At 37.1% G+C, this 26357-nt stretch overlaps 1 protein-coding gene across 2 annotated transcripts; it reads right to left on the reverse strand.

Moving 5' to 3' along the window:
• Positions 1-1962: 1962 nt before the first annotated feature.
• RIMOC1 (RAB7A interacting MON1-CCZ1 complex subunit 1) lies at positions 1963-22740 on the reverse strand. Of its 2 annotated transcripts, XM_045904080.3 has the most exons (7): positions 22451-22740; positions 18837-18943; positions 16564-16707; positions 13280-13411; positions 12285-12399; positions 7162-7348; positions 1963-7037 (listed from the first exon to the last, which is right to left on the reverse strand). In XM_045904080.3, the coding sequence occupies exons 1-7, from the start codon at positions 22548-22550 to the stop codon at positions 6929-6931; spliced, it is 894 nt and encodes a 297-aa protein (XP_045760036.1). In that variant the 5' UTR covers positions 22551-22740; the 3' UTR covers positions 1963-6928. The 2 variants fall into 2 exon arrangements, with proteins under 2 accessions (XP_045760036.1, XP_045760047.1); XM_045904091.3 differs by having other exon boundaries at positions 1963-7348; positions 22451-22739.
• Positions 22741-26357: the final 3617 nt, after the last annotated feature.

Raw genomic sequence — 26357 nt, forward strand, 5'->3', positions numbered from 1 at the left:
TGGGGTGCCTGGGTGGGTAGGTTGACTAAGCCTGGGACTTGATTTCAGCTCAGGTCTTGATCTCAAGGTCTTGGGGTTGGGCTCCATGCTGGGCATGGAGCCTACTTTAAAAAAAAAAAAAAAGTTACTTTCCTGAGAGGGCTGAAACTGCAGTTAGGTTAGGTATGAAGTCTTAGGTTTGTTGAAGTGAGGCCCTTAAAATAAGTGATTCCATTTGGGGCCTGTAGTTTTCTTTTCAACAAAGGTAACCTATTATTTTGAACTGGGTATAGTCTCTACTGGTAAGACGGACACAAATACTTATTTAGTACTATGTGTCATTCATTTTCAAATAGATTACCTCAATATAATCCAAAGAATACTCTGCTCAAAAACTAGAGCTTTGTTCCTTAAAGGAATATTTCATTCTAAGATTATAAAATTTTAAGTCTCTAGGATTATTCAATAAAGAGCAAGACAGCATTATTGGTTATACCATGCAACAAGAAAAATACATTCAAAATAATCCAGTGGCTTTAAAATTCCATTCTTGAGAATGGACATAATAGATCTCTACATAATCTGGTTTAAACTCATTGTCAACCAGTAGTTGCTTACAATATCCAGAACCTGCAATTATCCTTTCTTTTTGTGAAGATATTAAGTATGGAAATTCTAAATTTCACACTCAACCTCTGTCCATAGTTTTATTATCTCATTTAGTCCCTCTTTAGTTTAGTTGACTCTCTTAGTCAAAACAGTCTCTCACAGATAACCCAAATCACCTGTTGAAAAATTAATCCCCCATTTTTAGTCTTCAAGACTAAAGGATCAGCAACTTCATAAAGCTTCATAAAGCTATTACTGTCTATAAGGATCATGATAGGCTACAGGGAACATATATGTAAGTTGTGTGTATGCATATAAATACATAATTATATTTAACATAATATACATACACATCTCACACACACTGTCCCTTCATATATATTAAGCAGAGTGCTTAATGCTTAATAGTGAACACAGTACTTACTGGCTTGAATCTATACTTCATAAGTATCTGGGGATCTAAATGTCAAATAACAGAAATCCAATAAAGCCTGACACTGAGGTTCCATGAGATCTGAATTTAAAGTTTCGTTATTTTTCTTGCATGCTGTTGCTAATGGCCAGTAACTAATCCAACTGAAGCTTACTTCTGTGAGGCTGTTCAGACAAGAAAAAGAATCACGAATTAACCATATGGCATTTCTTCTCCCTCTCTAGGAGCAAGAAAGAAATAGCACAAGAAAAAAATGTGTTTCAATTCAAGTATAAAGTACTGAAATGGTTCTCAGCTTTTACAAAGAAGTGTGAACATTTATAAATGTATGAGTTATAATTTTTTTATTATGAAAATTTTTAACATGTATAGGAGAGTTAATAATGTAATAGAATCCCAGGTATCCACTAGTTCATTCAAGTTACCAATTTCTCAGTCTTGTTCCATCACCATCTCTACCTAATACACACATCCACATTGTCACTCAATTATTCTGGCTGATGAGTAATATTTTTCAGCATGATGAACTGATATAAAGAACTAGACTTAAGGAAAATAATAACTCTTTTGAGCTCTTAGGATGTGCTAAGCATCCCAAGAATTAATTCAATTGAATTAAGCAGTTTGAACATTAATTCATTTAATCGTCAATAACCTGTGAGGTAGGTACTACTATTATTCCTTTGTTAAATAATAGGATATTAAGGTACAGAAAGGTTAAATAATTTATGTGGAGTCACACAGCTAGGAAAATGACAGGGTTAGTATTCAACCTCAGATCTCTGGTTCCAGAGCCCATATTCCTAACCACTATACTACCCTGTCTGAAAGTTATTAGAACCATAAGAAATAATATTCAGATGTCAGTAGTAAACTGAGACAATTAAGGTTTTCATTCTGATACAACACTCAGATATAAAAGAAAATGAACAAGATACAAATATGGGATTATAGTTTTATTAAAAAAAAAAAATTTTATATGCTCCAAAACATTTTACTTGGAAATCTTCACTAGAAGTAGGAAAAGGAAAAACAGTAAAGAACACCAGGATGAATACATAACGCATACTTTAATTGTGGATACATTAAATGTATTTTAATATAATACTTCCAATAACATATTATCTCATACTGTGTTAAAAATAATACAAGAAGTGACACTAGAGAACTACAGAATCCTGGATTCTGTTGCAGATAAGGTATTCTTATTAGAATCAGAAATGGAGCCCTGGAAGATGGCAAGAGAAAAGTGACAAGCAATCCAAAACTAGGATGTCATCCAGTTGTGGGTTTTTAAAAATGCCATTAAAGTAAATCTGAGAATACCATCAGACACAGTTCTCACATTAAGGAACATCATAGAATCCACAGTGGGAGTGTAAAAGTTGGAATGTAATTTTATTGCAGGGTTTTAGCCATAACTCTCACCTCACTCTACTGTATGCAAAGGAATGAGGGAAAGTCTTGTCATGATTTACACCTTAATCAACATCACACAATTCACAGTAGCCAGAAACCCTATAAATGCCACAAAGCAGATAGGCCTTTAAGTTTCAAAGCCTACTTAACATTAAAAAAAAAAGAAAAAATCGCATTGGGAAAGAACCACACAAATGTAAGAATTATGAAAAAATCCTTTAACAGAGTTTAAGTTTTCGTAACCACTGAAGAACTCAATGTAGAGAAACCCCCAGTGTAATAAACACAGCAAGGCCTTTAGGTTATCACTCACTCATGAGTAAAGCCCACACTGCAGAAAAGACCTGAAATGTAATCAAAGTAAAAAGGTCTTAAGTAATGACTCATTCCTTAATTCTGTATCAGAACTTCCATAAGAAAGAAACTTCATGAATGTACTGAATGTGCAAGGCATTTAACCAAATGGATAAAATTTGAAAACACTAATGCCTGCCCAACCGCCATAAATAAAATAGCACTACTTTCCAGATTATAACAAGCACTTTACCCTGCTTTATTCTTTATAGTGCTAACCATTTAATACACTATAAATTTATTTTTTTTAAATGTGGTAACTTCCTTCACTAGAATATAAACTCCAAAAAATGGTGTTTTACAAAGCTTTATCATCGCTTCTCGGCCTTTTGGCTAAGATCAAGTGTACAAAGCTACATCATCAATGCCTAAGATGAAGCCTGGCATGTAGTAGGCACATAATAATTGTTAATGAGGGAATTATACTGCTTTCCTTATGTAGAGTATTTGTTATCTTGAAGACACTTCATTCTAAATGAAACAGAATTTACATAGGCTTTAACACATACATAAAAAAAATCTGTTGTTCCATGTTTTGTAATACACCAGAGTAAAGATCATTATAACTGTTATGGTCTACAAATTACTCTCCAATTGTGTGGGGGATGGAAAAGTACAAAAAGCACCCAGTAGCACCCTCAGAACTATACCAAACAGTGAGGGACCCAAGTAGTTCACAAGGGTCATGAAGGCAAAACGGAAGTTCCCATTTCTGAAGAGAAAGTTATGGTTTTCTCAGGTTCCAAATCTATATAATACTTAACTTCTCTGAGGAGTAATTCCTTATTTGCCTTGTCTACCACTGGTATAGAGGGCATGGCAGTTTGGAATCCAATAGCAGCAACCCTTTTGTGCAGAGTTCTGCACTTAAGAACCATGTCTCTTATTAAAATTTAAAAAAAAAATTACTAAGGGCTTATTATTTATTAAGCACAATGTATAAAGATAAATTTTTTTTTAAATATGGAGTTCACCAACTCATAAAGAACCATAAAGCAGTGTTACCTGTTTGATAACATGAGAGGGAAGATTAAGGGAGCAGAAGCAAAGGAACATCTAACTTTGAGTGGAAAGGGCTGGAAAAAGCCTTAGGGATACAGTGTCACTGGAGCTGAGTCCCAAAGAATAAGTAGGTATTCACTTGGCCACAAAGAAGGGCAGAAGTAATGAGATCTTCAAAGACTACTGAGGGGAAAAAACACATAGCATGTCAGGAAAGGAACCAAAGTACTAACTGATCATGATGCTCCAAAAGGGGTGGGGGAGGGCAGTCTGTGGTTCTAAAACCATACTAAAAATGATTTAAATCTTTATACTTAGAAAGCACAAAAGGTATGTTTATAGTAAAACTTGTTAAAAAGCTATGTTAAATAAAAATCTTAGTTGTGTAAGGTTAAGCAAGGAGACAGGGGGAGAGATAGGGAGAGATTTTCCTTATACCAAGAGGCTCTATCAGAATGTTTATCAAAAAGGAGCCTGGGTTTGTAATGTTTGAGGAACACTAGACTAGAACATGATTACATAGGATGCATTGCAGAGGTAAAACAGGGAAGGTAGACAGAAACTAGATTATGGCACTCTTTGTTGCCCTGCACTGTGAAAGATCAAAACAACCAAAACATGAACCAAAAAAAGATTTTAGATGAAAGATAAGGGTTAGTTATTTGGACATACTGAATTTAAAAGTACTAAAATTATCTAAGTGAAGACATTTAATAGGCAGTTAGAAAGAAGGCTCAGAGAGCAGAAGCTGGGATTCAAGTTGCAAGGCTAGAAGTCAGCTTAACATTATAGGTGTCAGAAGCAGCCATGGCTATGAATGACATCACCTAAGAGTAAATAAAAAGAGAGAGAGAGAGAAAGAAAGAAGAAAGGAAAAGAGGGAGAAGAGGATAAAGAGAAGGATAGACCTCCAGGGAAGAATAACACCTAAAGGGTAGGCAGAAAAAAAAAGAAGCCCCAGGGGAAATGAGGATAGGCAGAGACTGGCTTTCAACAGGCAACCTCTTTCGTTCTAAAAATGGGGAAAATGTGCACCCCGATGTTTATAGCAGCAATGTCCACAATAGCCAAACTATGGAAAGAGCCAAGCTGTCCATCAACAGATGAATGGATAAAAAAAGATGTGGTGTATATATACAATGGAATGTTATGCAGCCATCAAAAGGAATGAAACCTTGCCATTTGCAATGACTTGGATGGAACTGGATGGTATTATGCTGAGAAATAAGTCAATCAGAGAAAGACATGTATCATATGATCTCACTGATATGAGGAATTCTTAATCTCAGGAAACAAACTGAGGGTTGCTGAAGTGGTGGGGGGTGGGAGGGACGGGGTGGCTGGGTGACAGACACTGGGGAGGGTATGTGCTATGGTGAGCGCTGTGAATTGTGCAAGACTGTTGAATCACAGATCTGTAACTCTGAAGCAAATAATACATCATGTGATTAAAAAAAAAAAGAAGATAGTAGGAAGGGAAAAATGAAGGGGGGGCAATCGGAAGGGGAGACGAACCATGACAGACTATGGACTCTGAGAAACAAACTGAGGGTTCTGGAGGGGAGGGGGTGAGGGGATGGGTTACCCTGGTGATGGGTATTAAAGAGGTCACGAACTGAATGTAGCACTGGGTGTTATATGCAAACAATGAATCATGGAACACTACATCAAAAACTAATGATGTATGGTGATTAACATAATAAAATAAAATAAAGTAAAAAATGGGGAAAATGAGTAGGGCAAAGCTGGGAAATAGAAGTTTAAGTCCTCATAGTCTCAATTCTCTGTAAGATAGGACCAAGAGCCATATCCTAGGGGAGGGGACAGAGGACCTCATGAGGAAAGTGAGAGGTTTAGATTAGCCACCATGGAAAAAGGAGAGGAGCGACACCAGAAACAAACAAAAGGCTTATATTGAGGGCTCTCCTAAAGTTGAAGCTGAGATACTTACAGGGATTACACTCTGAAGGGCTGCATGTACTTCACATGGAATGCAGCATTCCAGAAAAGGTGGGTGACAGGATTAATTCAATGCTGATACTTGCAGAATGGTTAGACTGAAAGACAATGGGACAATGGACTTGAAGGGACTGTGGAGAACACTTCATCTGGTGTCCCATATAAGGCTGAGGCTGGATAGGGAAGGAAGAAAATCTGAAAGGGGCTGATGGTTTAGGAGAGAAAGGAACAGTCAAGAGAAGAGCGCTGTGAAGAAGCTAAAGAGATAGAACAGAAATAAAGGAGAAAGAAAAATTAGTAAAAATGAGGAAGTGAAAAGCTGGAAAGATGTGAATTGTCATCAATTACTGAAATTTAAGATTTCAGAAAGAGAAACTCAAGATGGTGATATTCATTCAAGGTGTAGCCATGGGAGTAAGTTCCTGGAATGTGATGAAGTCACTGGTGCAGAAGTCAAGATTATCAGCAAGTTATTAGATCATCCCAACATGACAACAGGAGCCGAGGTAGACAGAAATACTGTAAGCAAGATAGCAAGTCAGGTTCTCTGGCCTTTATCACTCATCTCTACTATTAAAGACAAAAATATTAAAATTTCAATACATATGAAAAGGTGCACGCTAAACACATATGAGCTAATGATGGACTAACCTAACTTGGTTTCATTTGATAAACCATTTGTTTTTTAAACAAAATAGGAAAATCACTTGAAAATTTTTATAAAATGCCCAAAAGCATAAAAATTATAAATGTTTTACCATGAGTAATGGTAAAACAAAAATGAAACATTTCTTTTGTAGCATCTTTCATTATCTTATTCTGGAAATGGAGTCTGAATACTAGTTGTAATTTTTTACTTTGCCAATTTTTAGATCCTTAGCATATATCTAAAGCAATAAGGTGACTTGATTTTAATCTCTGAAGCACAGTAAACTTCAAGATAGATTTAAAAATAACCTAAAGATATTTAAAATGGTCAATTTTATGTCACAATAAAAAAAACCTACTAATTAAAAAAAAAAAACTTGTAAAGCTAAACTCGATTCCTACTTAGTATTAGTTATAGAATATCTGCAGTTCAGGCTGAGTTAGAATAACATACATGCCATCTTAGAAATTAAAGAATCGTTCTTTCATAGATTTAAAAACATATAATGTAAAATGGCGATGGCATTAAAATAGGTAACCAGGCTGGATATCTTTATGTAGTGTAACATTCTTAAACAGTGTCAATATGTCTTCTTTTCTGGAACTTTTCCATTTCACGGGTTGTTTTGTTTTCCTGTTTGAAAAGGAACAGATGAACTTACTGGTTAGTGTGATGCTGAAAGAAGTTTAAAATTTGTTTTGCATTTGTTGTATTCCATTCTTGTTCTTTCAGGGGTCCTTCACACACAGATACATACTTTTTCAAAATTTTTTCTCCTACTTCTCGGAAATCCAAGGGTTCTTTTTGTGTTGTGTAGCTTGCTCCAGAAACACCAGAATCCACTTCATGATTTTCTGGCTGTTGATCTGCACAATGCTTCAATCCCCAGTAACACATTTCTCCACTGTACATCATAGCCAGCAAATGAATGTCACTAAATATTCCTGGGAAAATCATTTAGGTTGAGAAATTAGAATTTAAATGTTTAAAAAGAAAACCTGGCTATTTAAACTCTAATAAATTCCTTTTATGTCATTAAGCATTTTTCCTTCTCACTTAACAGTTATACTAGAAAAGCCGAATCATCACTAATACATTCTTCATGTAACTGGCATTTCTATCTCTATTTTACCTATAAAAGAGGTCCATCACCCTCATCCCCCCCAAAAAAGAGTACTGTCAGAGAATTTTTTTTTAATAATTATTTAGGCCACTGTGTTCTTAACTTTTTTGCGATTCTCTTTAGGACCTCTTTGAGATGCTAATATAATCAATGGAACCTCTCCCGGAATATACACCTCAAATTCTCCATACAATTTTAGAGTATTCAGAGACTCCTTGAATCTCATGAACCCAACTTTTATTTTGGGGTATATTCTAGGATCAGTGATACAGTTCCAGTATTCTACACCTCCTGTATTTCTACAAGAGTCTACAGAAATTATCATACATAAATATGACCCAAGGAGGCCATATAATTCTAAATTATGAAAGATGTTAAATTATAACCAAGATGCTTTATATTCCCAGAAAAGAAGGAATACAATGTAGGATTGTCATCAAGAGTTAAAAGCATTCTTGTTATGAAATAAAGTAATTATATAATTAAATATTTATGGCACACTAAATATATTAATTTGGTAGACAGACATACAGACCTAGAATCAAAAGATCTGGGTATAAATTATTGACTATGATTTTGGGCAACTTTGAGCCTAGGTTTGCAAATCTGAAAAATGAGCATTCCATACAACCTCTTATTCTATGAAGTTGTCTTAAGGAATACATAAATAAAAATATGTAAGAGTTTTAGAAACCATAAAATGCTATTAAGATACATGATTATTTAACTTCTTGAACCCACTAGAATACAAATAAATGATTTATTTTAATGTATGATTAGAAAAGTTTACCTCAAATCAATGAGTATCATAATCTCAGCTGCTCACTTAATATGGCTCATCAGAAATGACTATGATGGTATTAGATATACAAATAAAAGAAAAATCCAACTTTCAAATCTATCATAGTTTCCATTGTCTTGAATCTACTGCAAGCTTTTTATATAGTCTCAGAATTTGTCCCTACAGTATGTCCTTCACTTCACCTCAAATTCAGGTTCTAGTACCACCAAGAGAAAGAACAGGTTTTACAGGAGAGATGACTCATTAAACCATCAATAAAAAAGTCACTTAAGAGCAGAATCTGAAGCCAGCATTCATGCAAATGATAGGCTACGCTACATGAATTATGCTTTCTATGAATAAAACATTATATATGTATTATAAAAGTGTTATGTACATATATAAGTATAAAGTATTGTTATAAACATAATATATAAATATTAATAAATATAATTTTTCACTATTTTAGTTAAAAAATCATAAACCTCAGAGAAGCTGGTTACAGCATTAGATGTTACTCAGAATTATATTTTGTATTAGATATGGCATTTTGTTGAATGCATATCCTTTTCATTTTTGTGATCCTATACCCTGTCTAGTTATTCCTAAAAAGAATGGTGGAGGGGAATAAAAAGATAGAAACAGAAATGGAGAGAAGGATGAACTTTTAAGCAGGCTGGAGCTTTGGGAGGAGCAGAAATATGTCCCACAAAGTGAAGCCACTTGGGAAGGGTGAGAGGAGTGTTTGCCTAGGGGACATCTGGGATCCAACTTGTGCCCAAGTCTAAGCCTCGGTCTTTATATTAACAAGGAGTGACTGCTGAACAGGGGACACAGATATCCTGTGGGAAAATGTTACGAGAGAATGAATGGCTATATGCTAAAGTGTGGTTCTCAAACTTGAGCCTACTTTAGGATTACCTGGACACAGTAACATGTTGATTGCTGCACCCCCAACTCTAGACATTCAGATTCGAGTATGGGGTTGAGTCTGTGAATCTGCATTTTTCACGAAGTCCTAGCACTTAGGTTGATGCTGCTGATCCAGACTATGCTAAACTACTGCAATTAAGTATCAACAGAAGAGATGAACAATGTAAATTAGGCACCTTCTCCCTTTCAACTTCCCGGAGGATTCTACTACTCTCTAGCTATATAGTCTTTTTGCTGCTATGAACTTTCCTTGATATTCTTTCTCTTAATGGTCTGCATAGTTTTCAATAAAATATTCCACTCTGCACTATGCAAGTCAGTGCACTTGGTGAAACATATGTGATAATGGGGGGTGCAGGTAGGAAGGGGGAGAATAACCCATGAAGTGAGAATGAGGGCAGAAAGAGGACATCCACAGGAAAAAAAAAAAAAAAAAAAAAAAATTGGCCAGATTGATATCCACTAGGAACAGTGACTCTAAAATCTGGCTGCGTCATAATATGGGAGCTTATTAAAAACAGATTCCCAGACTCCATATATCGAACTGACCCCTGCAGGTGGTACACGGAAATCTGTTAATTTTTAACAAGCTACCTAGGCAATTAGTGATGCTAGTTCAGAGCTGCTCCTTTCGGGGATCTAGAATCCAGGTCCTGGGTTAAGCTATGAGCCAAAATGCTGCTGAGAAGGCAGCAGGGGAGGTCCTCAATGGTATAAAAAAGGTCATAAACCAAGGGTGTGCAAAGCTCAATAGTACTTTGATTTAACCCACTTGAGTCCAGGATTATTCTGACAAGGCTATTTCTATAAGGGCCCACAGAAGAATGAGGCTCAGAAATGACATAAAGAGGCTTACTGAAGACATTATTTGGTAATTATTAAAAGCTGAAAATGTAATGGCATATGAGTAATGTTCAGAGAACGACAAAATGATTCTCACCTTGGAAAAAGAAAAACAATCATACTAAGTATACACTGCTTTGAGTTTTACCTAAAGTTGGGTAAATTATCATTAATATCTGGCCACAAAAATATTTTGATAATTCATATAGAACTTTTTAAATTAATATTAAGGATAATTCAGAATTATGCTTCCCCCTCTCTAATGGGGTCTCAGGAGGAATTCAGCCTATGAAAAATAGGCTTGCGGGCTTCTAATCTACATCTTGAGAGAGAAGAAGTAGGGAAGAGCAAACTGCTTTAGATGAGAACAAGAAACTAACACCAGAAGAGGATCTAGCCCTGTGGCCAAAGTGCTAGGGAGCAGATGTGTTCTTTTTTCTTGGAAAGAAGATCTGTCCCTTTTGATTGTCCTGTTGGAAGAAGTAGTGGAAGCTAGGGGCTAGTGCAATCAAATTATGATTTAAGAGAAGACACCAATACCACAAATATCCTAGAGAAAATTCCAGGCCATAAAAGTATCTACCCTATGACTAGAAATAGGAGAATAAGGGAAATTGCTGATCTTCCTACTATCTTTGGTTCTAAATAGGCTTTGGTGCCCATCCCTGCTTTTTCTTTTGTATCAATCCATGTGGGTGGGTGAGATTTTAGAAAGGCCATTCTCAGTGCAGCTAATCACTTTATTAGTTATTTGAAATAAATACTTCCTACAAATAAGTCAAAATACTCCATGTTTGTCAAAATATCAGGCCCACTGGAATGGCACTTGGTATTCACAATTTTTAGGACAAGCTACTTGCCTGAATTAACTGAAAGTAGTAACTTTCAGTAGTCAGTCACCTGTTAATGACACTTAAATCATGCTGTTTTTTCTAAGCAATGTTTTCAAATAAAATGGAAAAGTCTACAGAAGCTAACAAAGAAAAATAATTAAAATACTTATAAAATTAAACCACAGAATCTTCCCTAAGTTTTCTTCTTCTTCTCCATATTTGATTTCAGATGAAGTATAATTTCAAATTTTCAGATGAAGTATTAAAGAAAGTTTACGCATATAATCGAAGGTCACTTGCCAGGTATGTGACCTTTAACAGGTCATCTGGCTTATCAGGACCTCAGTTCCTCCACTTACAAAAAGATGGTAAAAATAAGTGGTTCTTCCCTCCCACACCTCAATCTAAACCCCAAATGATGCTCTATATTCATCCAGTTCCTAACATTTTTTTTTTTTTAAGATTATTTATTTATTTATTTGACAGAAAGAGACAGTGAGAGTGGGAACACAAGCAGGGAGAGAAGCAGGCTTCCCGCTGAGCAGGGAGCCCAATGTGGGGCTCGATCCCAGGACTCTGGGATCATGACCTGAGCCAAAGGCAGACGCTTAACGACTGAGCCACCCAGGCGCCCCCAGTTCCTAACATTTTTAAGTGCACAGATATTTATGACAAGAACTAACAGTTGCCACCCGATACTCGTTCTTCCCTTCTTTCTTATTAAGAGACAATTTTATTTGGGATGGCAATGTATCAGGTAAAGGGCTATCCTGTACATCCCAAGTTCCCTTGTACCTGTATGAAGTTAAATTCTTGCCAGTGAAATGTAGGTGGAATTTTTAGTGTCAGAAACTTCTAAGAAGGTTGCTCTTTTAGACTTGGCTGAAAGAAACATCCTTTTGCCATTCCTATAGACTGAAACGTAGGTGAGATGACAGGAGCTCCAAAAGCATTCTAAGACACTGAGAATGCAGTATCCTCAATGGGGATTCATGCTGCACAACCCTAGGAAGTGCTGTTTACATGCTAGTCTATATAAAGTGCCTCCCTCTGAGGCTGTAGGCTGTAGTTCTGAAGAGGATGGAGGAAAAATGTAGGAACCTGATGATGCCTTGGAGCCACCATAACCAGCTCCAGACCGTTTTTATGTGAAAGAGCAACATGATATATAATTCTCCCAGAATTGCTATAAAGAGATTAGCAGTATTTTTCTGGGTTACATGAGAAGACATTTAAATTTTTTAAAAGCCCTTTTATTATTTTTTGGTATATAACTTGAAATTCATTTAAATCAGAGTTACGTCTAATAAACTTAATTTTTTTTAAAAATCTTTAAAACAGAAAACTTCAAAAAGAGATCACATTACCTTCACTCAGTAATTTAGCTGTGTCTAAATCTTGGAAAGAAACTCCTTCATTTAACTGGAGAGGACACCGATAATTTAGCATCTGTAGCAAGTAACTGATTCCATCAATAAGGTACTAAATGAAAGTCAAAGCCAAAGAATTGCAAATATTACATACAGAACTGTAGAAACTTCAAATGTTAATTTTTTCCCCATTCTTTACTCAAGAGAAAATTGGCTAATGTGTAGATATATCTTATGGTTATTATAAACAATGGTAGAAGGACCCACCACCCCCAAAACTTTTATAAATGTAACCTTCCAAATGCTCCAATTAGCAAAAACGTATGGGGGGAAAAAATTAACCAGGAACACAATTCAGTAATATACTTGTCAAAAATGTTATCAGAGGAAGAAAAGGATAAAGATAATAAAGATGAGTTCAATAACAATTTATTAAAATATGTATGCACTTACTACAATTTAGAAATAGTATGATCAAGCTTTTATATCAAGTGTGACCTCTAACTTCAGGCCCACATAAACCATGTGTACAATCAACTCAAGTTAGACTCCTTAGTGATACTTAACACTAAGATTTACTAATTTACAGAGTCAAGATGAATCAGAGGGCTACAATGTTCTAGCAGCAGGGTCATGATGGTCTTTATGAGTGATCTGCTGACAGAGACAGACAGGCTCACAACCAAGTTTGTTCTCTTCAGGCCAAAAATATGCTTAGAAATTAATAAAGACTGTCTAGCTTGTATTTTAAAAAATAAAAATTCAAAACTTAAAAAAAGCATAGAATTTACCAGTTTACAAAGGCTTTCACATGTTATCTTATTTAATCTTCACAATAATTCCAATTTGTTTAAGAATACATAGCTAGCAAGTAAAAGAGCTGGAATGTAAACCCAGACTGTTGACTCCACTACTTTTCTTACTACATCAAGGACAGCTTTTTAAACCTATAAATGTCAATGATCAAAAATGTATAAGGAATGCCCTTTTACCTTTTTAAGCAAACTGGATTTTCTTGTGAGCCACTCTCTCCTTTTGGTCAGAGAATGACAATACATATAGAGTAGGGCTCCCCGTCTCCAAGAGAGACATTCTAGGAGTTCATCCCCAAGCAAATCGCAGGGCTGAAACAACAAAGACATAGCTAAAAAAAGAAACCTTGCATCTGTAAAAATCAAAATTAATTTCAAAATATTGAGCAATTCAAAACACTTTCATTTCACAAAATTTGCCCTTTACTTAGCTTACACATGAATGCCTTACTTTGAATCAGAAGTATAGAAATCTATTGCTACATGAAAATTAAAATAACTACTCCAATTTACAATTTTTTAGAAAATAATGTTTCAGTATTTTAGTAGCCGATTCTAATATATCTAAAATATAAGTTTTTCATAATCTGATTAAAAAGATAACTTTTCATTCGATAAGTGGTGTGGGAAAACTGGACAGCTACATGCAAAAGAATGCAAATGGACTACTTTCTTACACCATAAACAAAAATAAACTCAAAATGGATTAAAGATCTAAATGTAAGACCTGAAACCATAAAACTCCTAGAAGAAAACATAGGCAGTAATTTCTTTGATATTGGTCTTAGCAACACTTTTCCAGGTATGTCTCCTGAGGCAAGGGAAACAAAAGCAAAGATAAACTACAGAGATTACACCAAAATAAAAAGCTTCTGCACAGCAAAGGAAACCATCACCAAAATGAAAATGCAACCTACTGAATGGGAGAAGGTATGTGCAAATGATATATCTGATAAGGGGTTAATATCCAAAACACATAAAGAACTTCTACAACTTAACACCAAAAAACCCCAAATAATACAATCAAAAAGTGAACAGAGGACCTGAATAGATACTTTTCAAAACATGACAAAGAGATGGCCAAAGAACATTTGAAAAGATGCTCAACATCACTAAGCATCAGGGAAATGCAAAGCAAAACAACGAGATATCACCTTGCACCTGTCAGAATGGCTAGAATCAAAAAGACAAGAAATAACAAGTGTTAGTAAGGATTTGGAGAAAAAGGAACCATCATACACTGTAGGTAGGAATGTAAATTGGTGCAGCCACTGTAGAAAACAATTTGGAGGTTCCTCAAAAAATTAAAAATAGAAGTACCATATGATCCAGTAGTGGATCCACTAGTGCATAATTCCACTAGTGGGTATTTACCCAAAACAAAGACTAATTTGAAACAATACATGCACCCCTATGTTTATTGCAGCATTATTTACAATAGCCAAGATATGGAAGCAACCCAAATGTCCATCAATAAATAAGTGGGTAAAGATGTGGTGTATATATACAAAGGATTATTATTCAGCCATAAAAAAGAATGAAATCTTGCCATTTGTGACAACATGGATAGACTTAGACAGTATCATGCTAAGTGAAATAAGTCACACAGAGAAAGACAAATACCATATGATTTCACTTACATGTGAAATCTAAAGAACAAATGAATAAACAAAAAGCAGAATCAGACTCATAAATACAGAGAACAAACTGATGGTTGCCAGAGGGATGGGCAAAATGGGTGAATGTGAGTACAGGCTTCCAGTTATGGAATCAGTTAAGTCACAGGGGAAAAAAAGGTACAATGGTATTGTAACAGCCTTGTAAGATGTAGCTACACTTATAAGCATAGCATAACATACAGAGTTGTTGAATCACTATCTTGTACACTTGAAACTAATGTGACATTGTATGTCAACAATACTTCAATAAAAAAATAATTTTAAAAAAAGGATAACTTTTCAGAAATGTTACTTGAAACAAGATCACACTTATTTGTACTATTGCTAGACTAAAATAATGAAGATATATATAAAAACGGTTTTAATAAATCAAACTTTTAGCAGCCCCTGGGTGGCTCAGTCCATTAAACGTCTGCCTTCGGCTCAGGTCATGATCCCAGGGCCCTGGGAGGGAGCCCTGCATTAGGCTCCCTGCTCAGTGGGGAACCTGCTTGTCCCTCTTCCTCTGCCCCTCCCCCCCACTCTAGCTCCCTCATGCGCGCAAGCACTCTGTCTCTCAAATAAATAAATAAAATCTTAAAAAAAAATGCTGCTGGGGCGCCTGGGTGGCTCAGTCGTTAAGCGTCTGCCTTCAGCTTAGGTCATGATCCCAGGGTCCTGGGATCGAGCCCCGCATCGGGCTCCCTGTTCCGCAGGAGGCCTGCTTCTCCCTCTCCGCACCCCCTGCTTGTGTTCCCTCTCTCGCTGTATTTTTCTCTGTCAAATAAATAAATAAAATCTTTAAAAAAAAAAAAAAAAGCTGCTTCCTGAGTTAAGCTTCCTTTTTTTTTTTTTAAGATTTTATTTATTTATTTGACAGAGAGAGAGTATAAGCAGGGGCACTGGCAGGGAGAGGGAGAAGCAGGTTCCTTCTGAACTTGATCCCAGGACCCCGGGATCACGACCTGAGCCAAAGGCAGACGCTGAGTTAAGCTTTCTAAAATGAGGCCTTTGTGATTTCATTCTCTATCCCTCTAAAAAAAATCAATCAATCAAATTTTTACTGTGTTGTACCATCTAAAACTTGAGATTATGTGTTTCCACAGTTAGCATCCCCTGATAAACACACAGAGAAAAAAAAAACCTAAGTAAAGAGAGCCAGCAGTTGAAGAATTATTTGCTTGAAAGAGTAGCCAGGTCTAGAAATAAAAATCTTGGAATCATCTAAACAGAGAGGACAGTAAAAAGCATGTGAACAAGTTATGAAGCAAAGACAGAACAGAGGATCAGAGGATTAAGAAGATATCCTTGGCACGGGCCTATCTTTCCAGGATGGGAGAGAAGGGAGATGCCTGGGAAAGAGCAAGAGCAAGGCTCTGAGACATGAAGAGGAGCATGCAAGACCTCAGAGGGATGAGGTGATCAATGGGAAGGAAGGCAGCAAATGTCCAGGGGGATGAGAACTGTAAAAAGGACAAAAGAGATGTGGTAATTAGATCACTAGGGACCTTCAAGAAAACAGTACCTGCAAAAGTAAAGGGAACAGAAACAGTAAATAATGTGTTTAGAAAATGATCAGGCACCATTAATTCCAACACAATTCCATCTGCAAACATTCTGAAACATATATGTAATATTTTAGTTATGATGTTGTTCTAAAGTGTTAAACTCTCATATATTCTTCATTTAATCTTAATTTAAAACAGAGACAAAGACACATTCCAGAGGAAAAATTACAGACTCTGAAGAGCAATACAGCAAGAATCAGCACCATTTCATTATAATTTATAGGAGTGCAAAACTTACTTTTGGATGCATATTATTTTCTTTAACTAAAATTACTGGTTCTGAAAGAAAACTGATCAGCTCTTTTACTTTCTGTGAAGAGTCTTCAGGAAAATCTTCATCTACTAGTTTGTTCTCCTCAAAATATGTCATGTCCAAAATAGCCTGAAGTAAAAGGAAAAAAAAAAAGAGTATCCATAAAAACATGAATAATTCTTACAGTTTAACTTTACATATATAGATGCTTTTTTAGACAGTTAAATCTTCCAGCACAGTATTTAAATTTGAAAAGTAGGAAAAATGTCTAGAAAAGTATAATCTGTATATGTATAGAATCTGTAAATATATAGAAAAATATAATCTGAGATGGACTTCATAGGGAACTTCATAGGTATTTTACTAAAATATTGAATTAATGATCTTGCTTCTCCCAAAAAGGTAAGTAAATAAAATGGAGACTTTAGATAAGCTAATCACATATAATTATGAAAAATATAATTTTTATGTCCTTTGCAATTTACACATATATATACTTCTTGAACATTTTCTAAATGCTTGCTACATCAATTTAAGGTCAATACCTCTAGTTTTATATATTGAATCTTCAAAGGATTTGTTTCCTCAAACGCAGAACCAGCATTTGGAGGATATGTATCCTGCCACCCAATAAAGGCAGCATATCACCAACATTATGTAATTTAAACACTAAATCCCCAGCATTCCTAAATATAAGATGCTCTGTTCAAGTACCTAAAAACTACCCAACCCTTTCTCTTTTTTTAATTTATTGAACTAAGACTAAGGAAACTGAGGTCTACCACTAAATCACCTAACTAACCAAGGACAAGTCAATTTTCTTTTAGTGGTAAAAATGAAGAAATGGCTTTTCAAAGTTCCTTGCTTTGAGGATAAAATGAATTAACATATGTAAAGCATATAACTAACTAGCATATAGGGTTACTTAAGTGCTAAGTGTTCTTGTGTGGAAGGCCTATGCCAGGAAGGGCAAGATCATTATCCTATGGAGAATTACCTGTTGATTCAGAACCAAAATTAGGGTCCAAGGAGGCCTGAGGAATTTAAATCTGTATCTCTAGGTTTTTCATCTTATCTTTAGAAATAAATTAAAATGTTTAGGGGCACCTAGCTGGCTCAGTCAGTAGAGCATGTGACTCTTGATCTCAGGGTCGTGAGTTTAAAGCCCCATGTTGGGCATGGAGCCTACTAAATATATATTTATATATTTATATATATATATATATAAATATAGAGAGAGAGAATGTTTAGAACTCTCCCATGTGAAAGACATGGAACAAGCACAGAGTCTTCCAAAGGGAAAGAAAGCCAGGCAAAGCTCTGCCAAGTAACAGTGGGCCCTTCAGGGTTTGTGAGTACAAGTTGTTACAGATATCATTCAACCATATCTGAAGGCAGAACCCAGCTTTATGTATTTCCTAACAGAAAGCAGAGTGCCAGGCACCTAAGTGTTATACATGTGTACTCTGGAAGCTTACCTAAGTTTAGTTTCTATAACCACTTCATCTTATTATACTTTCACAATCATGTAAGGGCATATGAAGCACTCTGTCAACTATAAAGTGCTATAGCAATGTTAGTTACGTAATGAAATTATGTTTCTTAATGTCATCTTGCCTCAGCAGTGTTTGAGAAAAATCAAGAAAACAGGTCTTGTCCATACAGTGACCTGAATTTGAAAGGAAAGTTAAAAATGGGGGTGGGGACACAGAAAAGTCTTATAGACCTACATGACAATAGCAGGAGAGTCGTGTTGAGAATCCCAAGAAAAGATGAATTTCAGGGGAAAAAAAACAATCAGGGACTTCACAGAGACCTTCATTCCCTCTTAATAACCTTCAAGAACTTGGAAATTACATATATTAGTGTTTTGCTTAATTCTATATAAAGGGAAGCAGTTCTGTTATCCCCAAGATTTTTTCCTTAACACATTAGATAATAAATCTTACTTTTCTGTATATTGCCTCAAAGTTTCAAGTCTCTATGTTTTATATACACAGGTTTTTTTGATGAAAATTAAACACTTTATTTTTATTTTAAAGTTTTTGTTTTTAAGTAATCTCTACACCCAACCTGGTGCTCTAACTTACAACCCCGAGATGAAGAGTTGCATACTCTACTGAGTCAACCAGGTGCCCCAAAATCAAACACTTTAAATAGAGAATAAACTGGTTTCGCTACACCTAAACTTTAGAGTCAGTCATCTTATATAAGCAATCTTCTCCATAACATGTCAGAAACCACATCTGTTTCAGTACCTGTGTATAAAGTTCTAGAAGATTTGATGGATTTGAACATTCTTTGTCTTCTCCACACAGAAGTTTCAATTTTTCTAGAGCTGCAGAGGCCCGAATTAAAAAGTGATCTGTAAGAGATAAAAATGTGAAGATTATTTCATATAGTTTCAAAGTGTTAAACAAAAATGGTGTATCTGAAATATTATGTTACAGCATTGAAGAAGCAGCATGGTAGTAATATCTTTTGTAAAACATGAAGTATGTCATAATGCCTAATACTTCTTAACAAATTTATCATGGTAATTTATTCTGAAAAGCTAGAATGAACTTCCTAGGTCCAGCTATCATTTCATAAATGCAATTTGTATTTTCATTTTCATAATGCTGCTTTTATGATGTTCATACGCAATGTTTAAGTAATAAATTTAAAACTTTTATTGGAATAGTACAAATACACATAAATCTACAGAAAGGTCTTCCACTGAACTTATAATTCCATAAATGTATTTTCTAAAACATGATTAAATCAAATGCCTCATAAAATGTAAGCTCTGAGCAATTATAACTTTATCCTGTGCTTATGTATTTATGTAAGTAGCTGTTACAATTACAATCCACCTGCACTTTTTTTTTTTTTTAAGATTTTTATTTATTTGTCAGAGAGAGAGAGAGAGAGAGAGAGCACAAGCAGGGGGAGCAGCAGAGGGAGAGGGAGAAGCAGGCTCCTCACTGAGCAAGGAGCCCGATGTGGGACTCGATCTCAGGACCCTGGGATCATGACCTGAGCCAAAGGCAGACGCTTAACGACTGAGCCACCCAGGCGTCCCCACCTGCATATTTTATTCCTTTAAAAACCTAGAAATGGAATTACCTAATTCCTTCAAAGAAGGAACTGAGTATTCTAATATGTCCTCTAAAAACAATTCACCCTCCCTCCCCTCTACATTGTCTAATTTCTCCCCTTTCTATAATGTCATATTCCCTTTGCTTCTATGGTTTCACTTTTTCTTATGGATTTTTCCTCCATAACCTACAAAGTGTCCATACCAAGGTGCTATCTATCTACCCTTCTGCACCATCTCATGTCAAATTTAGACACCAAAGTCCTTGAGTTTGCCCCTCTGTGCTTCCCTTCTGAAAATATATACCCTTTCCAACACTAGCCAATGGACAGAAAATGTAATACTTGGTGCAGGCCCATCTGATCCAGCTTTAGCACTTACACAAACAGATAAGCTGTTCACTGTTGAAGTAAAGGCACCGCCAGCTTTAGTTATGTCTGCTGGTAATCATACTATGACCTTAAGTTTTCCTAGGGAAGGCCTAATCTGTATCTAAACCAGACTGATTGCTTTTAAAGTCCACTATTCACCTGAACTGCCCTCCCATCTCTCCTCAGCCCTGAAGTAGCATCTATACAACCCAGAAAAAAATATTCTACTGTGAAGTGAAATTGTATGGAATATGGCACTCCTTATGTGCTTTAGAAACTGAGTTGATATTTTCTTCTTTAAATTGCAAGATTATTTTAAATGTAAAGACTTGCAGTGAATTCAGTAAACCATTGCTGAAGGAGTAGCTCACATAAACTTGTAAGTACAGGGGAGGGGGTTACAGCTCACATTTTAGCAAACTTATAAAATGCAATACTTTTACTGGAACCATTCAGTCAAAGAAATGATCGGCAAGGCAAAGACAAGTGATTCTTACATAATCCTGAAAAAAGTCCCTCTCATGGCATACTTCCATATAGTAAACACATTGTGTTTGTACAATGAGAAATAAACAAAAACTGACTTAGTAATAAACAGAGCATTCTTGGAATATGTGGCTGCATCTGATCTAATCTGAAGTAGAAAATAGGAACTAATCAATCCCTATAACCTAATATAAATACATAGTTGCTACATTAAAGGGCACATTTTGAGTGAATATTATTTTTGTTGTGTGAAAAAGAATGCCAAGTTCAGGGGCACCTGGGTGGCTCAGTCAGTTAAGCATCCGCCTTCTGCCCAGGTCATGATCTCTGCTTCTCCCTCTCCCTCTGCCACTCCCCCTCCGCTCTTGCTCTGTCTCTTGCTTTCTCACTCTCAAATAAAATCTTAAAAAAAAAAAAAGAATGCCAAGTTCAGTTCAAACATGAAACCATGTTTTAATTAAACTTCATAAAATAAGAAAATCTTGCTATTAATACTGATTAACAGCTCATAACATGGATCACTATCATTTTAATTTTAGTAAATTTTCACAACTTTAAAGTCTTCCAACAAGGAGCGCCTGGCTAGCTCAGCTGGTAGAGCATGCGACTCTTGATCTTACGGTTGTAGGTTCGAGCCCCATGTTGTGTGTAGAGATTACTTAAAAATAAAATCTTTAATAAAAATGAATAAAGTCTCCCAACAAAAATATGTAGCACTTTACTTTTACTTCCACCCCTCATTCTAGTATGGATAAAAGAACTCTTCCATGGGAAAACGAGAAGGGCTTTCGGGTTCAGTGATAAATGAATAAAAAACACTGTTCGATCTCTCTAGACTGGTTTAAATGGAGCTGGGGTGGGGTGGAGATCACTGTAATGTAATGTAAGGTAACCTGGATACACTTCCAGGTAATAGCCACTACAGTCCATAAACTATTCTCACGAATCCTGGTATTTGCTTACCACACATTGAAAAAGAAATCTTCAGGGTGATCTGTGGGTTTTGAAGAACATACTCCTAAGAAAAGATAATCCAGCAAATAATCTTCACTGGAACTTGAGCCATTCATTGTGGACCCTACTCAATAAATTCACCAACAATCAATCATCTGGCAAAATGTTCCACTACTATTTTCCTTAAGTCTGATGACAATGAGTCAGTCCACAAGAATTTAAAAACCTATTTGTAGTAAAGGCTCAAAACTCAAAAATAATAGGAAGCTGAAATGTAATAAAACAGAATTGGACTTAAAACTAAAAGTCGAAGTAAATAAATAAATAAATAATAAAAAGTAAAAGTCCAGGTAGTTCTCTAAGCCAGTCTGTCCTAAGGAAACCACTTAGACATTTCCAAACAAGTGTTCTAACACTAACAGAGCCCTCGTGAGAATTGAGGTGATGTATATGGAAGAATCATCCAAACTATACCAGTGTAAAGCTCTGCGGTAGAATACTATTTACAGTTGGGTTTAGAATCCAAAACAGGAGATGGAAATTTATAACGCAGCAATGAAAAAGTGTAACTGTTATGCATGCCTACCTATCTTTACTGCACCCAAAACAACCATTACTTATTTGTGTACTATCAGTCAGCTTCAACCACTCATTTAAACTTTTGTACTTTTATCCAGATTTTAACCTTTTCCCAGTTGCTCTCAAGATAAAGAAGAGCAGCACGGATTTGACGGAGATGTAAGAGGTTTTCATAGGTCATGAAAAACGCAGTTTCGACGCAAATGCCTTGGCATAGGGCAACGTGAGTTCCTGGGGGTGGACAACCTACCCTGCAGCGAGGGTCAGAAGCGCAACACCTCGGGTAGCTCTGGTCTGGGCGCTATACGCACCACAGGCCGAAGCCTCCAAGCCCCTACTGGCGTAGAGTGCCAGCTTTGAAAGACCGCCAGCCCGCCCGCCCCCCTCTCCTCCGCTCCCTCACCATCTTCGCCGGCAGCTTCGCTAAGCTGCTGTATGTGGGCCTGAGCCAGGTCCCCGAGCTCTTCCACTCGCCTCACCACGCTGGAACCTGCGGCCGCCATGGCCACAACGGGCGGGCGCGCCCCAGCCACGTGACTGCGCCTGCCCGCGGTCAGCTGATCCCCCGGCGCAGGCGGAGCGTGAGGGCGGAGCTCGTTCGGTTGGTGGGAGGGAACCCCAGCTCCGTAAGGGGGCTTGCACAGGCCGGTAAAAGCGGTTACTGTTTATTTTCTTCCTCTGTCTTCCCCTCCCTCCCACAATCCGGAACAATAGGGATACGTTGGGGGCGGGCATGACGTCAGGGCACGCCTTTCTCCCGCCCCTCCTCTAAACCAATCGGCAGCTCTCCACGCCCTCACGTTGGTCCAATGGGAAGCCCCATTTTCTCGGCGGGGCGCTGGGTGGATGCGACTGGCTGGTGGTGTTTGGCTGGCCGACCTCGCTGTTAGGTCTCTGGCCCGCGCTGCCGCTGTAGTCTATACGGCAGACGGGAAGGTCCGGAATTAGGATTGTCCCCTTTGGGCCTTGGAGTGAGGGCGTTGCCTAAAATAAAATGATTATAACCCATTGGTCAGAAATGGAAAGCCTGACAGCCCCCTTGCAAGCACATATAAGTCTTCAAGAGGTTATTGTGTGTCTGGGTGGGGAGCTCCAATCCTAGTCTACGCGTTGGAGTGTCGCTTTTCCAAATCTTAATTTTAGCACCTGGGTTTGTGTTATTTCTGAACTGCATTGGCTAGGTCGTATTTATGTACTTTAACCGTCTCGCGTCCAGTAGTACCAAAATTTTACATTTACAAAAAGTTCCATCACCACACATCTCAACCCTCAATGTGCTCATGTGTGAAGTTCATCCTCTCGAGAGTGAATTTCAAAGCGCTTAGTCAAACGAGTCTAATTTCTACTTTTCATTCTCTATATTCTTGCCTCTTGTCAAACAAATCTTAACTAGAGTTTTGTTTCTCAATTTGACAAAGTACATCTTGAAAAATATCTTACTTTTTATGAAAGGTAGTTTTTCATTTAATAGGCAATACTAAAAATAGGGAAATAGTGTGTTGTGATTTATGTGATTGATCACAATGGCTTCCTGGCTGACCTTTGTAACAACAGTTTCTTTCTTCTTCAGTTGACCCTAAACATAGGGGATGGACAGGAATCATGTATTAATTTTCTTTCCTCGGTGCCTTCTACAGTGCCTGGCACATAATGAGTATTGAGAAGATGTTTATTAGTTTAAAATTTCATGTTATCTTGTCAGTATATTACTCTCTAATCAGGAATGTAAAGGCCAGGAAGGTTGCATTATATGATCAATGTGGCTAAAGAAGCAAAACTAATAAGCATTTGACACTTCAGTGTATATTTTAAATAAATTTACAATTCCAATAATTCATTCAACAACCATGGACTTTTAGTAGGAAGCATACTTGACACTGGGAATTATCGCTCAACAGATAACTCAAGAGTGTGTGTGTCTTCAGAGAGAGTTGGAAGGGATGTGAGAGCACGTAGTACAGCCCTTCATTTCCAGATGAAGAAACTGGACAGAATTTGACTATGAATTTCTCCAAACCTTACAGTACACGATTCTGTGATTTGTCCAAGATCATACCAAAATAAGCACCTGAAGAAGAGTGTCTCACCATCGATATAAACAGGTAACAGCTAGCCCTCACCAAGAAAGGCACTGAAGAAAATACTTGAAGCCAAAGAGACCCTGTCATAAAAAAAGAAAATGAGTAATTTTCTCCAATTTTATAAGTTATTTTTTACTTTAAAAAACCTATATTATAGGGGCACCTGGGTGGCTCAGTCGTTAAGCGTCTGCCTTCGGCTCAGGTCATGATCCCAAGGTCCTGGGATCGAGTCCCACGTCGGGCTCCCTGCTTGGCAGGAAGCCTGCTTCTCTCTCCCACTCCCCCTGCTAATGTTCCTGCTCTCGCTCTCTCTCTCTCTGTCAAATAAATAAATAAAAATCTAAAAAAAAACAAACAAACCTATAGTATAAAAATATAATGCTAGATTTTAAAAACTTCTCAGAGAAATCAACTCATTATGAATCTACCAAAATATCTTATAAAATAAATAATTGATCTATTTGTACCATTGTCCTCATCACTAATATATAATTGGATAAAATCCAATTAGCTAAGAAGAACTTAATTAAATTAAATCAAATTTAGAACCAGGAAGACTTTTTGGGTCTTGGAATGTCTCTTTAGTTCCCTCTACTGACAATGTTTAGCATTGTATCAGCTTACAAAAAAATATTTAAAGGGCCCATACATTTTTTCATAAAAGAAGCAAAAAAGGATAAATTTAGAGCTGATAGGCAATAAATCTATAACCAGAACAGTCATAGCATATGCCATGACTCTGAGTTTGGAAATTGCTTGCCAGTTTGGAAGATTGGAAGGAGGCCAAAAGCTCCTGGTGATGAGGGAACAGAAGGCAAGCTGAGGACAAACCAGAAGCTGGCACCCTACCACCCACCCCCACTGATATATGTGACATTCCTCAGGCACTCCTGGCTGCCCTAAAGGAAAAACAAATGGTTAACTGATAGAGATCATAGTCCTGCAGGACAGGAGTCTCCCTCAGTTTACAAATGTCCTAGTGATTTACAAGGAAGAAGCTTTCTTATCAATTACCTAACTTCCAGAGACCCATAACTCAGTTGCTTGAAGCCCTTAACATCACCCTCCCCTACATGAAATTGAGGGAGGCTTAGGCAGAAGGAAATGTAAATAAAATTGAATTTCTTTTGAACCTGAAGCCCATTGACAAGGACGTGTGAGAGGAGGAATGTAACATTTCTCCAGGAAACTCCCAACTGTCTTCATGTTAGTGCCTCATTAGAGGGAAAAACAACGTTGGCTTGACAATAACGAAGCCTCCAGTATCCTGACAGTCTTTAGCATATGACAGTCCTTCTGGACACCCTCTTTGTCCTCACCTCCCCAACTCCTGAGTATATAATCAGCCACTCCTCAAGACCACAGTGCAGCAGCTCTTTCTGCCCACGGGTCCTGTTCCCATGCTTTAATAAACCACCATTTTGCATCAAAGATGCCTCAAGAATTCTTTCTTGGTCGTCGGCTCTGGACTCCACCCCAATGAACCTCACCTATATTCCAAAACTGTAACACTGGTGTGAGGGGGGAAAGTGGAACAAGGTGAGGCTTAAAGGCTATCTCTTGAGGTGAATGCCTCGCTCACAACCATGGAAATAAACTCCAAACCCTGGAGTGAGCTCCTGTTGGCCATGTCTATATTAATTGACCCTGTCTTCTGGCCATGGCCAATTCATTTCTTCAATTAGGCGGTCAGGCACAGGTGTATGGCAATAAGACAGAGCGGCCTTTGTGGCGATAGATCGAATGGTAGATAGTAGATAGATCTGGGGGTAAAAATTTGACAGAAGCCAAGCCAATCAGATTCTTTCTCCTGGTACTTTGAAACACTGAAGAGAGAAGCACAAAGACAAGACTAATCATGCAAATGTAAGCGCTCCACACAGAAACCCACCTGCTGCTACAGAGGTTCCTGGGGGAGGACTTGGTTTCTTTGCCTCCCTAAGTCTTAGTTGCTCAACTTTTCCTATCAAGGAAAAAAACTATCAAGTTTCCCGTGTCTTTATCCTGAAACTAATTAGAGTCAAAATACAGAATGGGTATATGTTAGTAGGGGCATATCAGGCAAGGCTTCTGATGCCATGTTAAAGATGGTAGACTTTATCTTTTTTTTTTTTGAGAGAGAGAGAGAGAGAGAGAGAGACTGTGGAGGGGGAGGGGCAGAAGGAGAGAGAGAGAGAGAGAGAGAGAATCTTAAGTAGGCTTCACGCTCAGCACAGAGCCAGATGTGGG

The sequence above is a fragment of the Mirounga angustirostris genome, unplaced genomic scaffold (assembly GCF_029215605.1).
Source record: "Mirounga angustirostris isolate CCGP_5_RB_7025 unplaced genomic scaffold, mMirAng1.0.hap1 SCAF_7, whole genome shotgun sequence".
NCBI classification, from domain to species: domain Eukaryota; kingdom Metazoa; phylum Chordata; class Mammalia; order Carnivora; family Phocidae; genus Mirounga; species Mirounga angustirostris.

Bases quoted from the DNA above. Each gene is read 5' to 3' on its own strand.
- RIMOC1 (XM_045904080.3), bottom strand. From the start codon at position 22,550: ATGGCGGCCGCAGGTTCCAGCGTGGTGAGGCGAGTGGAAGAGCTCGGG. The intron at 18,944-22,450 runs GTGAGGGAGCGG...TATCTCTTACAG, and splicing joins CGAAGCTGCCGGCGAAGATG to ATCACTTTTTAATTCGGGCC. The intron at 7,349-12,284 runs GTAATGTGATCT...TGATTTTCCCAG, and splicing joins AGCTAAATTACTGAGTGAAG to GAATATTTAGTGACATTCAT.